General features: G+C 48.4%; 1 protein-coding gene across 1 annotated transcript; it reads right to left on the bottom strand.

Moving 5' to 3' along the window:
• Positions 1-11,017: 11,017 nt before the first annotated feature.
• Positions 11,018-13,660, bottom strand: LOC119450024 (intracellular coagulation inhibitor 2-like). The gene is given in 3 exon segments (XM_049665579.1): positions 11,018-12,085; positions 12,087-12,873; positions 13,511-13,660. Coding segments are annotated over 2 exon segments (1,212 nt in total). The 5' UTR covers positions 12,861-12,873; positions 13,511-13,660; the 3' UTR covers positions 11,018-11,647.
• Between the last annotated feature and the right edge of the window lie 4,445 nt (positions 13,661-18,105).

The following is an 18,105-nucleotide window of genomic DNA, read 5'->3' as shown; positions in this document are numbered from 1 at the left end:
ACTTCATGATCGCCCAGGTTAATCATGCTTGTAACATTTTTTTTTGTCGGAGTACAAATGTCATCGTCGTTTTACGTACATCATATGACATAGCCACGGAAACGTACGAGTGCATAACACTTAGTGGCTGCTGACATCACAATCTGTACTTACTTATTAATTAATAATTTATTTATTTAGTAAAATACTTTCCGGGCGCAAGGTCATCACAAAAACGAGTGGTAAACATAAGCAACAAGGACATACATGTGCAGCAATAAAGTTTCAATACAGCGTGTTGTTTGCGGCTGTCTTGAAACTTGCATTGTCCGGAATAGTGGCGATTGGTGCAGGCAGGCGGTTCGAATCCAGACTTGGTCTTGGGACAAAAGAATCCTGGCACTTTCTTCGACAAGAAGGCACGTAAAGTTTAAAGTTGTGATCAAAACGGGACGATATGTGTGGGGGACGTGTTATAAGTTGTTCCTTTAGAGTTGGGTGGAAATGATAGATCTTATGAAAAAGACACAACTGTGCACCTTTACGACGGGTTGAGAGTTCAGGTAAACCAAGGGTAAGTTTCATAGACGCAACAATGGCGTAACGAGAATAATTAGAAAACGACCTGCACAATTTTTACCACTTTCAATTAGTTTATTAAAGTACTTTGAGAAGAGTCCCAGATTGCCTAAGCATACTCTAGCTTAGAGCGAACAAGTGTCTTGTATAGGGTTAGTTTAAATTCACTTCGTAGAGTTTTAATGGAACGGTGTAGGTACATAAGTGCACGACTGGCATTGTTAATCACGTAGCCAATGTGTTCGTTCCACTTAAGGTTATTGGCGATATAAAGCCCAAGATACTTGTAGGAGTCAACAGATCCTAGTTTGGTACCACTGTTGGTTTCTACAACAATTGCCATGTCGTGAGACCGCGCCGAATGGCCGACGCAGAAATAATTCCGTTGCTGTCATGCGATGGTCCTCAGCGTGGTCGTAATCGTGCTGCTGCCGTCATAGACACACACACTACACAATTTACACTAACGCGTTGGTCTACCTGTTGTCGCTTTGCGGAACCCCAAGCGATGCTAGATAGCCAGGTACCTGCAAAATGTTTCGCATAAAATCTATACTCACAGTGCGTGAGATCTGCACAATTATTTCTACGATGTCCCTACAGCCGGGTACCCATGCCAAAATATGAGTATTTCCAGGACAGTAGATCGCGTCCTAGGTTTTGTTTCTCTCTCTCTCTCTCTCTCTCTCTTTTGTGCGTGTGGAAGGCAGTTGCTGCCCTAACGAGACAAGTCCCCTTGTGAAACGATGGCTACAGCGACATTTACTGTTCGACCTCTATTGTTCCCTTCAGCTTCCATCTTTGTGTGAACTTCTGTCTGAAAAGGAAATGAAAAAAAAAAAAACAACCCTGAAAGCAGTACACACATAGTTCGACTCCGCCTCTTCCCGCAGTCTTGCACATGTGGATCTCGTTAAGTCCTTCAAGTCGAACGCAAATGAATGAAGCCATCAGCTATCGCCTCATGCAAACACCTCTTGACGGAAATTCCTAATTTCTCTGCTGCGGTTAGGGCTGATAGCGCTGCACGCTGAACCGCCGGTCGCTCACAACAACCATTGCGCCAACGTCACTGGAGTGAGAGTAAGAAAAAAAAGGGGGAAAAAAAAAGAACGTATAGCCTTCGTCCTTATCGCGCAGCGTCGGTTCCTCGGGGCCGGACGAGACGGCTTCTCGCTCGGCACACGTGCACATCCTTCCAACGAACTCGCATTTGCTCCATTTTATCGGTGCATGTCGTTGCTCGCTCGGTGCTTACACCTCGTCCAATTAGGGCAGGATGCCGGTCTCGTATGTGCCAGGATATTTGGCAACGTCCCGAGAAACTTGGAACAGGAGTGATGCCGTGTTTTTTCTTATTAATAATATTATTATTGTGGTCGTCTTTCTTCATGATAATGTTGCAACAGTCCCTGCAGGTCAGCACTGAACATAGGGCTTACGGCACGCACGTCATGTATTCGGTCTGCAAGCCGAGCCAGTTTATCACTTCTATGACGGAAGCAGCGATTGAAAGGTCACGACTTCAACATTTGCAAAGCCTTTATTTGGTTAATCAAATAGAGAATGTTTCGACATTGTGCCCTATATACGCCTAATATGGTTTTGGCGATCTTCAAGTCAAATGCAGAAGCAGCGATTTTATCATACATTAGCACACTACAAGAATAAGAGACAAGGTCATTCAGTTTTCTTTACAAGGAATATATCGGAGTCGAAGAAGGTGGGTAGAATTATATAGTTTTTATTTCAGCTCACACCATCTGGCAGACAAGCTTTTCCTGAAGAACCAAACGCGGTCGCTTATTGCAGTAATGTCGTGAACAATGAAGTGTACGCGCATTGACTGGTGCCGACCGTCAAAGGCGTAATTGGGAAGGCTGTTGAGGAAAAGTTCCAGTTTCATTAATAAAAATGTCCAAATTGAAATAAATATCTAATGTAAGGGGGTTTATTTACAAGCAGGGGCTACGTAAAAACAGCCTTGGCCGAAGAGCATCGGTCGCTGTCTCGCGCTCTCCGGGCTGCCGGACCTCGTCGTCCTCTCTCGATAGTTCTTGACCCTCTTCCCCACTACATTGGCCCCGGTGGCGAAGAGGAGCCATCCTGGCGACTCAAGGCGCTGCAAGCACAAGAGGGTCGTACTAGGGCTTTAAGCGGCTCACGTGGACTTTTTCACGACCGCGGCAGCGTCTGTCGGTGAGAGGTGTCACAGGCTCGACGACGTAGTTCACCGGCGACTGGCATTGTACGATCCGGTAGGGACCATGATATTTCGCTGCAAATTTGCGGGAGAGACCGGGGGTCTGGCATGGAATTGACAGCCACACGAACGAGCCAACAGGGAAGGTAGGGGCAGGTTTAGCCGGGTCACAGCGTTCTTTTTGAAGACCTTGTGCTACGGATGTAAATGAGCGTGCTAGTTGGCGGCACTCTTCGGCACATTGAGCGAGTTCTGAGGCTGGGCGGTATTCGGACGCATCCGGGCGGTCACGGAAGTATGGTATCCAGTGTAGAAGAGGGCTCACGTCCGTATAGGAGGAAGAAAGGGGAAAATCCAGTGGTGGCTTGTGTGGCTGTATTGTAGGCATATGTCCCAAAAGGAAGCACCAAGTCCCAATTAGAATGGTCGGAGGCTATGTACATGGAGAGCATATCACCAAGTGTCCGGTTAAAGCGCTCCGTCAAGCCATTAGTCTGTGGATGATAGCTTGTAGTGGTGCGATGAATAGTATTGCACGCACTCAGAAGCTCTTGGACGACTTGCGAAAGAAACACACGCCCTCGGTCGCTCAGCAGCTCGCGTGGCGCCCCGTGGCGAAGAACGAAGCTGCGCAAGATGAACAAGGCAACATCACGAGCTGAAGCTGTCGGAAGAGCAGCGGTTTGGGCATAACGAGTGAGATGGTCGACGGCCACAATAATCCACCGATTGCCTGCAGGGGCGGAAGTTGGGTGGTGGTTTCTTCAGCCATCGCTTTCCACCACTAATAATATATGAATTATTAGATGTTCACGTTGGGCACGATTTGAATCTTTTCTCCATTGTGCCGGGAGAACATTGAAGTTACGACGAGCTTAATATAAACACATTGAAACGTGCTGTCCGCGGGATACTTAAAAAATGATGTGTCCAACTTCGTGGACGAGATGTAATTATTCAGAAGTGCCATTTCGTAAGAAGTATCAAGAGCCTTCCATCACTTTCGTGCCAGGATTCGTTTCGGCATACATGTGAACAATGTCTCCTCAAAAGCTCTCTCAGTCCCTTCGTGGAAAACTTTCGTTTCCCAAAATATTCGTATTATAACCCAAATCAGTATCTCTCCAGTGCACGCGCATTTTGCTACAAAAATGGTTCATAAACGTATATACCTTACTTGAACGAGCCTACAGCACCCGACGAATGGTGTTATGCAGTGCTTTAAGCATGGGCCCTAGCGCCGTTATAGCACTTTCGGTTCACACGCAAGAGTACCAGGATAGAATCTTCAAGTCAGCTCGTAATTATTGTCAGTGTGCGGCTCATTTCAAGTGCGATCCTCGCCTATTCCAACTGCAATGTCATTTCCATATAGCGAAGAGAGCCCATAACACTTATCGCCGGCAAACACAAACGAGCCCAATCATGCAGGTCACAGCCTGCAGAAACAAAAAGAACGCTTCGCAACCTCACTTCGCATTCACGCAGGAATCCTCGAAGGTGAACCATTTCATGTAAGAAATGTCTCACGCATGGATGAGACAATATAAAGAGAGCCTCGTTTTATCACCTTTACATGAATAAGCAACGGGCGCCGTTTCTTCGTCTACCTGCTATGCAAAGCGATGCGAGTGCCATAGCAGGATCCACGAAACGCAACGTCAGTTCAACCTGTACGTGACAGTTGCATGCGTGTTAGCAATGGACGGGGAAAACAAGTTGACATTCAGTCATGTGCCTCGCAAAACATAGCCCTCACGTCGGAAATTCCGCGGACGCAACACGACGGGCAGAGTTACCGGTTGGCCAAAGCACGAATGCTTTATTTTTTTTTTTTCAGGTTCGCCTTCTGTATGGTCACGCACGCACTTCAAACAAGCGCAGCAGCAGCGCAACAAGTATTTTGCGTCCTGTCAGACACAGATTTATGAAGAGTGTTTACTGTCTTGTTGTGGGGTGACATTTCTCTTTGTGGCTGTCCAAAGACTCTGTATAGCAAGGCCGCCACGAGCGACACCGGAGACACGCTACACAGTGTGATAACCACGCAGCAAACGTCCAGCATCTCGGGCTATTCTGGAGATGAAAGGTCGTACAGATGTTTCATATTGCTTGAGTGCACTAAATCAATCCAAGATGTCCGTCACTTGCATGAAGTGCAAGTTATGTGTGTGGCCATGGAAGCGTTACCGCATATGGACGCGATGAAATGCTAGCGGTCGAGCGTAATTCGTGACTGGATTAAAAAAAAAACAAGAAAAAACATGTGCATCCAACCACGAAACAAACGCCAAGCTCACCTATATTTAGCACGTCAACAATACGATGATTTTCTCCTTTATCACGTTTTCTATTGCTTGAACTTACAAACTCCTGCAGCGTATCGTACTGAAATTACCTGAGCGAAATATGGCGTCGCAATTGTGCAACCACTGCTGGAGACGCAGGCGGCGGAGAGGAAAATTACCTGCATGGCGCATTGTAATCGAGCGGCTATTGAAGAGACGTGAGTCAGCACACCTTGATATTAAATATGTTTTTGTAATCGGTCCTAATAATACCGTCTCTCTTCGTGGTCTTTCTTTGCCCTCTACCCCAGTGAAGATACCAACCAGGCCAGGCGGACTTTGCTGGCCTCCTTGCCTTTCGTTCTGCCACTCTGCTTCTCAGACGCCGCTTGAAGCAGAGACTCATCCACAAAGAATAGCTCCACTGTACGCGCGATGTGTGGTTCAGCACTTAGGAACAAAACATTGTTCTAGAGCAAATACATACGGGCGATCGAATCGACGTTTTGTGCGTGTGTCATCCTCTCTGCTGTCGTTCGAATCGGTACATGCCAGAATAATATGTAGAATGAAACTATATAGAACCATTATCCCTATGGTGGTATCTGTTCACCCTGGCAAGTCCTATGTGGTTGCCTGCGCAATTAGTGCATATCGTCATACAGCCACGCCGAGGTATGCGTGGCTGGCAGAAGAACCGGACCCCACTTCTTGCAGAGTCAAAGACGAGGAGAGCTTTCTCGGCGAAGAATTCTTTGTACAATAGTTTACATCGTGTGGTGGTTACACGGAGAGCAAACACAGCAGCTGCAAGCTGCTGAAATAAAATTTTTCCATCCCCGGATTCCCCAGAATGTCCCTAAGGACGAAGCAAGGGTGAGAGAGAGAGACTGTCCGGGCAGCATCCCTGGACCCAACGCTACTTTCGGTGGCCGGCACTTCCTGGAACCGCGCTGCGGCGTCGGGCTGATCTGGCGGTCGGTCAGGGTGTTGCGCCGTGCGTTGTTTATGGACCGGCACTGACCAAAGGGAACTGTCAGGCACGGGTTTGAAACAGAGCCTTCTTTTCCCGCAGCGGGAGTCCTCCGTGGTGCAGACGCCGCCGGACACAAGCGGTGCTGCTGCATTGTTGCCGGCACGGGGAGGAGTCGAATGGCAGTCCGTGGGCATGCGGCCGCTTCCGTCGTGGACGCCGTGCTGCAGCGAACAAATCTGAGCCCTGCACGCAGTCGTCGTATAATGCTCGACTTGAAACAGGACCATGCGGGGACGAATGCGGCCTCCATGGTCGCCACACCCTAGCTCTGGCCTCCCGTCAAGTAAACTCCAGGGCACAAACATAACACGATTCGCGAATAATGATGCTTTCTCATAATACTGCGCATTTATGCAGCATGTAGCATTGTAGATGCGTTAATTGGAGATTGATGTTTCAAGTTCGGGGACCTTTGCAATTCGTAAAACGCCAAAATAACTTAAATGTTACGTAAACGTTTTCTTTCTCTGCCAAATTCATGCGTGCTACTTTGCAATATTCTACACGTAAAAAGGAATGGGTGGCGTGCAAGTGCTTTATCTGCTTGTTCTGTTTGCAAATGTTCCTATTATTGCGCAGTAATGTCACCATTCCTGCGAATCAGTGTTCATGGCTAATATTCATATGGCCAAGAACCCATTATCTGGACAGTAGAATATTGTGCAGATTGTTCTTCGTCCCATGACTTTCTCATCACATCTTTAAAATTTTTTTTCTTGTCCTGACACTGCAAAAGATACTAGGGAAGATATTACAGTCCACACTACTTTATCGATGCTGAACTCCTTCTTTACAGTTGACAGCCCTCCGAAGCTTTGCAATAACAAGTTCTGTGCGAGCATACACATATACTAACCTTTAAACACTATATGTAAGGCTTTAACTAGAGATGTATAAGTGAAACTTCCCACGCGTGCGAGACACCCCTGCTAAAGCAATCCACGTGTGTGAAGCAGTTCATCACAATGTTGCAATATGTGATGCCTTTTGACGCAAGAATATATCGTGGGAACACCACGCCCTTTCGGAGATTAGAGTTCTAATTTTACTTATCAGCTACAAGTGTGTATAAACACACAAATAATGTTATCCAAGGAGATAAGATAGCTAATAAAGATTTACCTACTTTCTTCTCATTGATTTCTCTCTTTCTATATATTTCCTGAAAAGTTGCTGAGAGTTCACGAATAAGTTATGACTTAATTAGTTTAGATGACGCTCAGGGATGAAGTCGAAAAAAGTCATGGCGGAGAGAACACTAAGAAACTTTAAGTGAAATACACACAAAAAAACAATGTTGGTTTCCTAGAAGTATTGCACTCGTGCGGAAATCTGGTTAAAAATCTCTGTGTAACTGATATTAATTCGCCGGACAGTTGGTTTCCAAGTGATAAAGGTAAAAAGTTATTCACTAATGCCACTTCTTTGTCACTGAACATTAATGAGTTTACAGCAATGTAGCGTGACTTGTGCGAACCGAGGGGGGGGGGGGGGGGGGATTTGCACAGCTTTCCCTAATTAGTGCTGCTATCGCATTTGAGTGGTTGACTCCCTTCTGTGAGCTCAATGAAGATGTGAAGATGCTATCAGTCGTCTTCCCTTGCTACTGTTCCTGCTTCGACAAACAACGCCAGGCTCCCTGGGGCGGTATAATGTATAAAGCTATTCCCAAACTGTTTTATTCCAATCTCCTAACGTCAAATTTACGTAAACACCGACGCAAGCATCGGGCGGTGACCCGTAGCGTTGTCTGAACAACCTAATCAAACACTTTCCTTGTTTATAGGAGGTCACCTTTGTTCGCTTTCAAAACGAATAACATTGCCTGCACTGAGAGTCGTTTTTTTTATCTAATTGGCTGACAAGAGGCGAGGAGCACGCTCTAGTGGAGAGGGTTTCGATGGGGCCGAGCGAGCACAGTGAAAATAGATAACCGCATGAAGAGGGTGGTGCCGGCTTCTCCGATTGGTCCGCTTCGCTTTACTTAGCTTGCGGTGGCTGGTCGAAAATCGCGGTGGCCTGCAACGGAAGGATAAGAATGCCGCTAAAACGCATCCTCATCAAGGAAGAGTTGGCAGAGCGATGTCGTATACGTGCCGAAAGGGCTCGATAACGTTTTTTACTGCCACGCAAAAAGGTTTATCATGCGCAAATAAATACATGCTCACCGGCAGGTGCGAGTAGCGAGGGCCTGAGCGATCGGCGGACAGCCATCTTATATTCCTTTCGAAACGGGGCAGTCTCTGGTTATTCAGAAAAAAATTCAGTTTTGTTCAGCATATTAATGCATCTTCTTCGCGTACACGTCACTTTGACGCGGTGAGTTTTCGCGGTTTTGTGAGGTCGCGGGAGGTCGCGTGACAGACAGGCGAAGTGGGCGCAGCCCCAAAGCATTGGACCAATAGCAGAGGGCTAATGGTGAAGGAATAATTATTTTTCTTTTGTGTGGTTTAATCATGCATAATCAGCGTGTGTATACGTTATATAAGATGGGGAGCTATCGCGGTTTTCGTGACGTCGTGCAACAGACAGGCGAAGTTGGAAGTGGCCCGAAAATGTTTTGACCAATCGTGGTGGGCTGATTGCAGAATTGGAATAGAAAAGTGTGGAACAGCTTTACGTTATAGCGCCCCTGGTGTGCCTTGAGCACACTCGACGATCGGCATTGATTGTGACGCTTAGGTCCTGTAAGCCTGGCCTGACCCAGCTCAAGAGTCTCGAAAGCCGCACGAGCGCTTCTGTATACCCGAAGGCAACGGAATTTAACATCCGGCTGTCTATAGACACGTTGTGCCTTGTCTAGCACCCGTGATTTGTCTGAACTCCTTTGTGTTATCTCTCTCTCACTCTTTCTTTCACTGCTGGGTCCTCCGACCTACGTGATAGGGTAGCCAACTGGACAGTCTACTTAACGTTCCTGTCTTTCCTTCATTTCCCTCTCTCTCTTTGTCTCTCAAACACACACACACACACACACACACACACACGCACACACACACACACACACACACACACACACACACACACACACACACACACACACACACACACACACACACACACACACACACACACACACACACACACACACACACACACACACACACACACACACACACACACACACACACCACACACACACACACACACACACACACACGCACACACACACGCACGCACACGCACACACGTGTGTATGCACGCACGCACAGACAGAGTGAGCAATCGGACCCATATACTTTTTTCCGGTCCCGTCGAAAGAACATACTATATGAGGTCGTCGCAGGATGAACAACGTATTCCCTGCCATAAATGGGGGCCCTGCAGTTGCCACCTGGTTAGGACAGGACCTACATCGGACTACGTCAAGGCAAATAAAGCGTCCCTCATATGTCTGCCTCGCTGCTGTCGCGAGATATGTCGGCGCCGAATAACGGATACGAACAATGTGTAGTTGACGCTGCGTCTGTGGGGCTGTTGTCCTATGGGGCAGCCATGAATATGGGCCAGAACTCTGTCGTATTTACGCCAGCATTGTAAGGCATATATCGTGAGTGTATTAAATTCCAAAACGCTCAGATGCTAACTGTAAATTGATAGTAGTAGTAAGTGGTTCTTGAGGAAAGGGAAAGGTTGACGCTATCTTCTGCAGCCCTTGAGGGAGCACGGCTCAGTAAATTGATAAGGGACGTTTCAGCAAATACACGAAGCAGCATAAATATTTTTTCTTGATCCAAGAAGTCCGTGGGCATCTTACGGAGATTATAATTACGCCAGACATACTGACGTATGACCGTCATATTTCATACCTCTGCAGACTTAGCATATCTCAAATAATGGTGCGCTAATCGTCGTCAGAAGGAGTAGTAAGTGATTCGTGGGGAAAGGGAAATGTTGGCGCTATCTTCTGCAGCCCCTGAGGGAGCACGGCTCAGCGCCAATCAGAAGGAACGAAAACAGAGACCCTGTGTTTTTGACAAAAGAAAATGCTGGCCAAGCATATGGGGCGGCGAGGCTGTGTAACTTAATGCATGTTGGTTCACTCTTTTTTGTAGTATTCAAGTTACGATGTTAGTCGCCCATGGTAAGCAGTGGACTTCGCTTCACCAAAAGCATAACAACGCATGTGGTTTGATGCCGCTTGCATTGCTCACTTCTTTCTTCGTTAATGTATCCAAGGTTGTTTTGTCTAAGACAACTGGTGACTGTTAGTCAGCACGAAGACTTTCCAAATTCTGTACGTAAACACTCTCCTGGTTGAAGGATTAAGCTAACACGACGTTAATGTACAAATGTTAAAGAAAAAGTCACCAAAATAGTAGCTTATGCGTCAGAATAGTATTGTGCGTCTGAACTGCGCAGACTCGTAAGAACCACCATGCTGCCAACGTATACACAATGCCTGTGACAGCTTTTCATGGTAGCAACCACAAGCTTCATACCGTATCTTCTTGCGGCCTGTATCAACATGCTGCTCCTTCTCATATGTAAGTACACCACATCTGAGTAGGGTCAGCTCTCGATCCACAGATGAAAGTTACGTATGATTTAATTTGTTTTGGTTTTAAATTAAGTGTTTTATTTGCAATTGCTCTACGCGTGTGCTAACACAAGCAAATGATGCATATGAAAGTTCGGTTAAGGAGATATATAGCATTCACTAGGTTATATGCACGCTCAAGAAGCGGTAGGTGGGAAGCAGCAAAATAACGATGCAAAACGCTGCGTTAAGCTACAGGATAGGGCCTTGCCATATTTCTCATCACAAGTAAATGATGCTAGCTTGCCCAAGTCACTAACCTACCTGCTTCGGAATGTTGTACTAAATCATACTACTGATCTGTGGGAATTTTTCACTTCAGCTATATTTCAAATTCTAAACACGTGGTTGTCACACCACGTGTTATCAGGGTATGCAGAAACAGCACGCTCTGTAAAACGAAAGATAGATACGCATTTTATTTCACAGCATTGTCGCAGCATTGTGACCGTGATCTGTATATTGACCCGTAATTGTCCGGATGCAACGCTGTACACATATGCTATAAACACGCACAAACATGAACATTCTCACAACATCGAATTCTTGATGCTCCTATGATTATGAAGGGCTTGCAGAGACGATGCAGTGAGGGCGGATGGTGAACCGCTGTATGACATGCATTCAAGCCGTGTGCCGGAAGACTAGACTAAACCTTTTTGGCCCTGCATTGATGTTAAAGTTTCGGTGCGCATTATAAAGCACAAGGAGGGGTAACATAAGTAGATTAATAAGTCCCAGCGTCAGTAATACCAGACACAAAAGGAGATTACTTCAAAGGTGTCATCAAAGTTTTGCCACATCTAATGAAAGCGTGCCCTTTGAGAAACAAGCTGTAAACGATAAGGGTATTGAGGAAAATAGTCAGTTCTTATCTATAATATCTTGCATTCAGCACAAGGAAAGCACACCGAGGTCACGGTTAGGTCCTGCGGCAACACTTTACATTGTCACCAGCGAAGTCCACAAAGTGAAGGAGAAATGGCACGATATGATGGCTTAAGCGAGTGGGACGCGGTGACTTAGAGGGCGTTGACCTCTCCCAGGAACATGATAATGTTGGTGTTGACGTTTCGGATGAGGAATATGAACGGGTGGTCGACGTAGACCTTTGGCAACGGCGGTGGCGTTACGAACGCCGCCGTGCGTAGCTGGATCACAAACCCGGTCACGGCCGCGGCCTCGCTGCCTTCTTCGTTCACCTCCAGCACAGCCTTGTGCAGCACGTCCGAGACGTACAGATTTTTGGCGCCGCTGATCCCGGACAAGTCTGCGTCTGCGGAGAAGATCTTTTTGATGCCCAGTGACTCTAGAGTTGGCTTGAGCGTGTACTTGGTTTCCAGCTTGAACTTTGGCAGCTTGAGCTTCATGTCTTTCGGGTACATCCTGGCGATGGCCTTGTTCAGGTTTTGAGTGGTGAGCGCCGACTTGAGGTGTTCGATACCGTTGCGCTCAGCTGGGAAGCAGGATGGTCATGGCGATGTCGGTACCAACGTATGGCAGATCCACGACGTCTGCGTTCAGCGACGCGTCGAACGTGTGGTTCAGCGTCGACTTCATTTTCATCATGGGCACTAGGACCTTGGTGACGCCGCCGTTGTAGAAGGAGCGTGGTTTGGTCCGTACTTTGTTGAACTCGTAGAGCCATGTACCCTTGTAGTAGACGGCGTTCAGCAGGATGAGCCGGGTGGAGAAATCCGGCGGCTCGTCGAAGAGGCTGCGAACTTTTCCGTGCGTCTTTTCGCTGACCCACTTGTTGATCTTGTCGATGGCCTCTTGCCCCTTCTTGCTGAAGTCGGCCTCGAGGTACTCGGCTCCAAACGAGCTCATCAGAGCCTCCGTGTAATTGGGCAGGACACCGTAGCCTTCTTGAGCTACCGCTGCGTTGGCGATGTCTAGCGTGTATTCGTGAGGCAAGTCGCGCGCCGCTTCTAGCTGCTCCTTGAACAGTGCCAGGACCTTCCGGTCGTTGAGTTCGTCGGCGGCGTAACCGAAGTTGAGCGTAAGCTGTTCCAGTGTGTCACCGCGAGCGCCAGCGTACGCCATGCCCATGGCCGTTGCCACGCTGAAGGGTGAGAAGAATACGTTCGTATTGGCGTTGCTTGGCAGTGCCTTGAGTAGGTTCAGGCCGAGGAAGTTGGTGGCGCGGGCTAGTTTCCATCGATCCTCGGGCTCGGGATCGACGGCCGTCGCCATCACGGTGGCAGCAGCAACCAGGCATAGCAGGCGGTACATGGTGGGTTCGTTTCTGACAAGAGAAAAAAAAAAAAGGAACGTGTCACGAATTATGAGTGTGTGGAAAATGCGACTTGGAGCCCCGCCAACGTCCTGCAAAGTAGCGGCGTCCCGACACTCCTACTTTTTTTTTCCTCATAAGAGCGGCACTGGGTTCGTCTGCGAATGACGCTTCGACGCCTGCCACCGCTTCGACGCCTGTCACCGCTTGACAGCTTCGATAATATGTCCCCCGTCCATTCGGGTGTCGTCAGCGGCGGCCAAAGGCCGCTCTGTCAAAAGACGATGGCATGCTGCCCAAGAGTGGCATGACGACCATTTAGAGCGCTAACTCGTTATTAAATTGGTGGCCTCAATTGACTGTCCACGCAGCGTTATTCATAGAGCCCGGGCTGCGCTCGTAGTAAACCCGCGCACGCGTGCACGGGCGCCAAATAAAACTCACGCGCGCTCTGAAGGAAACAGGCGGTTTGGCGATCGCAAGACAGGCTCCAGCTGCGCGTCTATCAAACGCGCACCTCGGTGGCTGACTACATACGCGGGGTTCACAATGCCTGGCCGGAGCCTCACTCTGTCTGTTCGCGAGAAACGCACGAGGCACGCCGGCTGGCGCGGTTCGTAAATCAACGCCGCTGCCGCCGCGCTCTTACCTGTCGGGTTGGACCGGTGGATCTCTCTGCCGCTGCGCTCTTCACACTCCCATGTGGGGGGCCTTCTTTTCTAGACGTGCCGGGAAATCCAGCTGCGGATGTCGTAAGCGTGCCCGCCGCGCTCGCGCCGGAGGTGACGTCCCGTGCCGACGGAAAGCGGACGCCCGCCCTCCCTCGCCTCCTCAGCACCCCCCTCGCGCCCCTCTTGCGTTGTTACTTCCCGGACAGCGCGTGGCGCCGGAACTTTCCTCAGCGCGCGCTCGACGGCGGCCACCCGAGCTAACCAGAGCCGCTTGCTGCTTTCTCGTCCGCCGTTTGACGTAGTTTCGTCGCTGCGAGGAGGTAGCTTTTAGTTATTTTTTTTTTTTCACGCGCTCGTGGCAAGAGACCCCGCCGCCGCACGCACGCACGCGCCAGAAAGCCCTTCTCGCAAGCGAGCGATTCTCTCCTCCGGCCGGCGCAATCTCCGGACTTCCCGATGCGAACTGCAGGAGCATCGCCGACGACGCCGCGCTGACTCCCGCGTCAACCGTAGCAAACCCCCTTTCTCTCTTTCTCACCCTGTTCGCCAACTCCGTGTGAGAACGGCAGCGCCGGAGCGGGCTTTTCTCGGCCAACGTCAGTTGTTGTCATGTCATGCACCGCAGCAAGCACACCGAACGTGGGAGGGGCGTCGTACGCGCGTACGCACGTACGATGGAGGCACAGAAAGCGGCACCGCTATGCGGTCGCCCCCCCTCCTTCCACCCCTATTTCCGCCGTTCCATAGAGCGCACCGGAAACCGCGGAAATGGTGTACCGTGGTTTACACATTTAAGGGTAGAAAGCACTGCTATTCCGTTATTAAGCGGACACTTACTTCGACGGCGCAAAAGTTCAAAAAAAAAAAAAAAAAGACGACACGTCGCTAATGTGCCTCCGGCGCAACTGAGGGGCTTGTAAGTGAGAAACGACAGCGTTCGGCTTTCTGACGCCCCATGGCAATGACTGCTATAAAACAAATGAATAACCCGTTGCCAGATGCACCTAAATGTGTTGTGCTTCTTGGAGGAGAGAAGAAATGTGATGCTACAGCTCCACACATCCTTTTGAAGAGATTCAAACGCGGTGAGACTGGCTAAATAATAAATCGCTTTGCCTAAGTCCAGGCAACGAATTCTTATATACGCTGCCTAGAAGCGCGGCATTCTTATTGAATGACTGAAAGATATTCAGCACCGCGTTATCTGCATCCTGCGTTGGCTCCAGAACTGGTGACTCTGCGCACTATCGTGCTGCAATAGGATCATTCGGAACAACACTTACTTGCATCGTTTTCTGTCCTTCTAAGCGCTAAAAAATCTTTCTATTCCTTAGATTCTGACAGAACCGAATATTCCAAAAATTCGAATAGTATGTTACTCGTATCCAATGCGAATCGAACAGCAAATATATTCGATTTGTATTCAAAATTTCCAATATTTTCGCGCACCTACTGATAATATTTTCAGTGAGAGGAAGGCTCTCTTTCAGCTCCGCTTAGAACAATGCGATAGTTACCAACGGCCTTGACCTCTGTAATGCCTAAAGCCATTTGCGCAGTTTTTCGATGATTGACTGCCGGGCTAGTGGGTACATTATCAGAGAAAAATAAATCACCAGCCCTTCCCCTGTCCAGAAAATGGGGGTAAGCGAAGCTTGTGGCAAGAAGACGCTGTCGCAAGTGTTCCGCTTCGTTTGCCCTAATTAGTAAGGTCGGCGGCTCTTCGCTGACGTTTGGCCTCAACAAAGCGCTCCCGCAACTCGGGGTCCGCGACTCTTCGCTGACGTTTCGACTGGGCTTCGGAAGCCCTCACGCTAGAATCGGACGACAAGTTTCGCTTACTCCCATTTTCTCGACAGGGAAAGGACTGGCGATTTGGCCTCTTTGGGTCCTATGTGTGACAAGGGTAGTTGAAGGGCGCGTTACAGGTCCCCGAGCCCACAAGGGTATTTGCCATTGAGCTTGGACCATTTCTGCACTGTCACCAGAATCGGCCCACTTTTTAGCGTGCACACCACCACCACCGCCGCCAACACTTGTGAGCCTATAAAGCTTCGCTTAAAAACAGCGCTTCAAGATGGGACACAAGGGAAGAACCACAAGCACACTGTGCTGACTAACAACTGCGTGTTTATTATCTTGCTGAGCCTTCTATACACAGAACTAAAGTAGTACCAACAATACCATGAAAAGAAAGCACACAAGAAACAAAACGAAAAGAAGGAAACAACCCTTGCGCCTGGCGCATTCTTGTTACATTGAGGCTTCAAGAAAATCGATTTCTTTCTTGGACAGCTTTAGAGACGGGATGCTCACGCAATCAAAACTTAAGCGGGTAATCTCAAAAGCCTCTAAAATTTCCCTGGTGCATTTATCAGGGTGTCTATGCACTGCTTCACTCTGCGGCAACATAGGGCGTGAACATCCACACTGCCGACATTGCAAGGCAAGATTGTTACACATTGCTAGTTTTTTTTTTTTTTTTTTTTTACATTGTTGTTATGCTCACTCGGGCTGTCGTTGATACGTCTGCCTGGCTGGCCGACATATCGTTTTCCGCATGTCAACAGCACCGAATACACTAACTCTTGTACACAGTCAACAAAACTGTTTTTGTGCTTGGTCGTGTTCGCTTGTTGCGTGCGCGTGTCGGAACTGACCTTAGCGCATAAACCAATTAACTTGCGCTGCGCAGAAAAAAACACGTTAGGGCCTACAGCCTGACCGATCCTTTTAAGATTGTTTGATACCTGGTACAGGTAAGGCAGCACAACCACTTTTCTTTGCCGGCCGTCTTGTGTTGCCACGTTTCGGCTGGCGTCATTGAGCTTCCTTAGTAAACATCCTGCCGCAGAAATTAGCACGTGTCCAGCACATCCTGCAGCCGAAAGGCGATCAATTTGCTTGCAGAAGCTGTCCGGTGCCTGGTGTGCACGATATTTGTCGATTGCATTCCTTAAAAGAATGCGACACAATGCTTCTTCTTACCAGTTTAGTGTGCGCCGATGAAAACGGGAGCAGTGGCTTATTGCCTCTTGGCTCGTATGACCAGCAGACGTGCCTTTAGCCAAAGATAAGTTTGAAGTCGAGAAATCTGATTGATTCATGCGCCAGGCGCAAGTGTTTTCCTTTCGTTTATTGTGCGTTTTCTTCCCATGGTGTTTTTAGTGCTGCCTTAGTCCTCTGTATAAAAGGCTCAGCAAGGTAATAAACACGATCTTATTAGTCAGCTCAGTGTGTGTGTGGTTCTTCCCTTGTGTCCCGTCTTGAAGCGCTTTTTTTTTTTTCTGTGGTAGCTTTTCGATTTCGTTTCTTCCACTCGACCCGCCACGACGGGCTATGGCGATTGAGCGCGAGGTCGCGGGTTCAATTCCCGCATTTATATGCGCACAAAATGCGAAGCACTCGTCCACTTAGATACAGAGAGAGAGAGAGAAAGGTAAAGGAAAGACAGGGAGGTTAACCAGAGCTTATTTCTGAGGGGTAAAGGGATGCGAAAGGAGAGAGAGAGAAAAAAATAAGTAAAAATAAAGAATAATAAAAAAGGAAGGAAAGAAAAGAAAATCACACACGCACACAAAACAGAACTGTTTCTGTGGGCACTGTCACGCAGTCTGCGAAGGCGTTCTCGTGTTGCATAGTGTGAATTTTCCATCCTACTTAACACAGTGCAGAGTCACAATTTGTCACTGAGTCCGGTGTCTTTCAAGTAACGCAGCAGTGCCTTCAGGGCGTCTCGCGCCATCGTTTGTGTAGGCCAATTTCCAAGGATGTTCTTTTCTGTTATTGGGCGTTTGTTCAGTTGATCCATCGTCGCTGAGAGAGCTGCTCTCCTGGTTGAAATGAGGGCGCTCACAAAGAAGGTGTGCGATTGTTTCATTACACCCGCAGAATTCACAAAATGGGCTATTGGCAATTCCGATAAGAAAGGAGTACGCATTTGAAAATGCTACTCCAATCCATAGACGGACTAGAAGTGTGCAGTCCCGTCGTGGAAGGTTGAACGGAATACGGAGCTGTAAATTAGGGTACGGGGCATGAATGCGTGCACTTGTGAAATCGGATGAATTCCATTGCATCAATGTTAGCTCACGCGCAAGCGCGGAAAGTTTTTTCGCTGCGTCGGCTCTCGAAAGAGGAATGGCAACGCAGTTGACACCGTCATGGGCAGATCGGGCCGCTGCGTCCGCTCGATCATTGCCATGTATGCCACAGTGACTAGGCAGCCACTGATATATTATATCGAGCCCTTCATCAACTATGCGATGGTGCACTTGTCTTATCTCTGCGACGAGCTGCTCATGTGATCCATGGCGCAGTGCTGAGAGTAAACTGTGGAGGGCTGCCTTGGAGTCACAGAAGATTGACCATGGATGGGGTGGTTCCTCCAGAATGAAACGAAGAGCCGCGCGGAGGGCTACCAGTTCAGCAGCTGTTGTTGATGAGACATGTGACGTCTTTAGCTGTATCTTGACGGATATTGCTGGAATCACCACTGCAGCAGCTGAACTTGTAGGTATGACTGAGCCATCGGCATAAACATGTACGCGGCCGCTGTGAACTTCATGTAAAA

This window comes from Dermacentor silvarum, chromosome 4 (assembly GCF_013339745.2).
Source record: "Dermacentor silvarum isolate Dsil-2018 chromosome 4, BIME_Dsil_1.4, whole genome shotgun sequence".
Taxonomy (NCBI): Eukaryota; Metazoa; Arthropoda; class Arachnida; order Ixodida; family Ixodidae; genus Dermacentor; species Dermacentor silvarum.
Note: the sequence above shows the minus strand (reverse complement) of the source record. Positions and strands in the feature narration are given on the sequence as shown.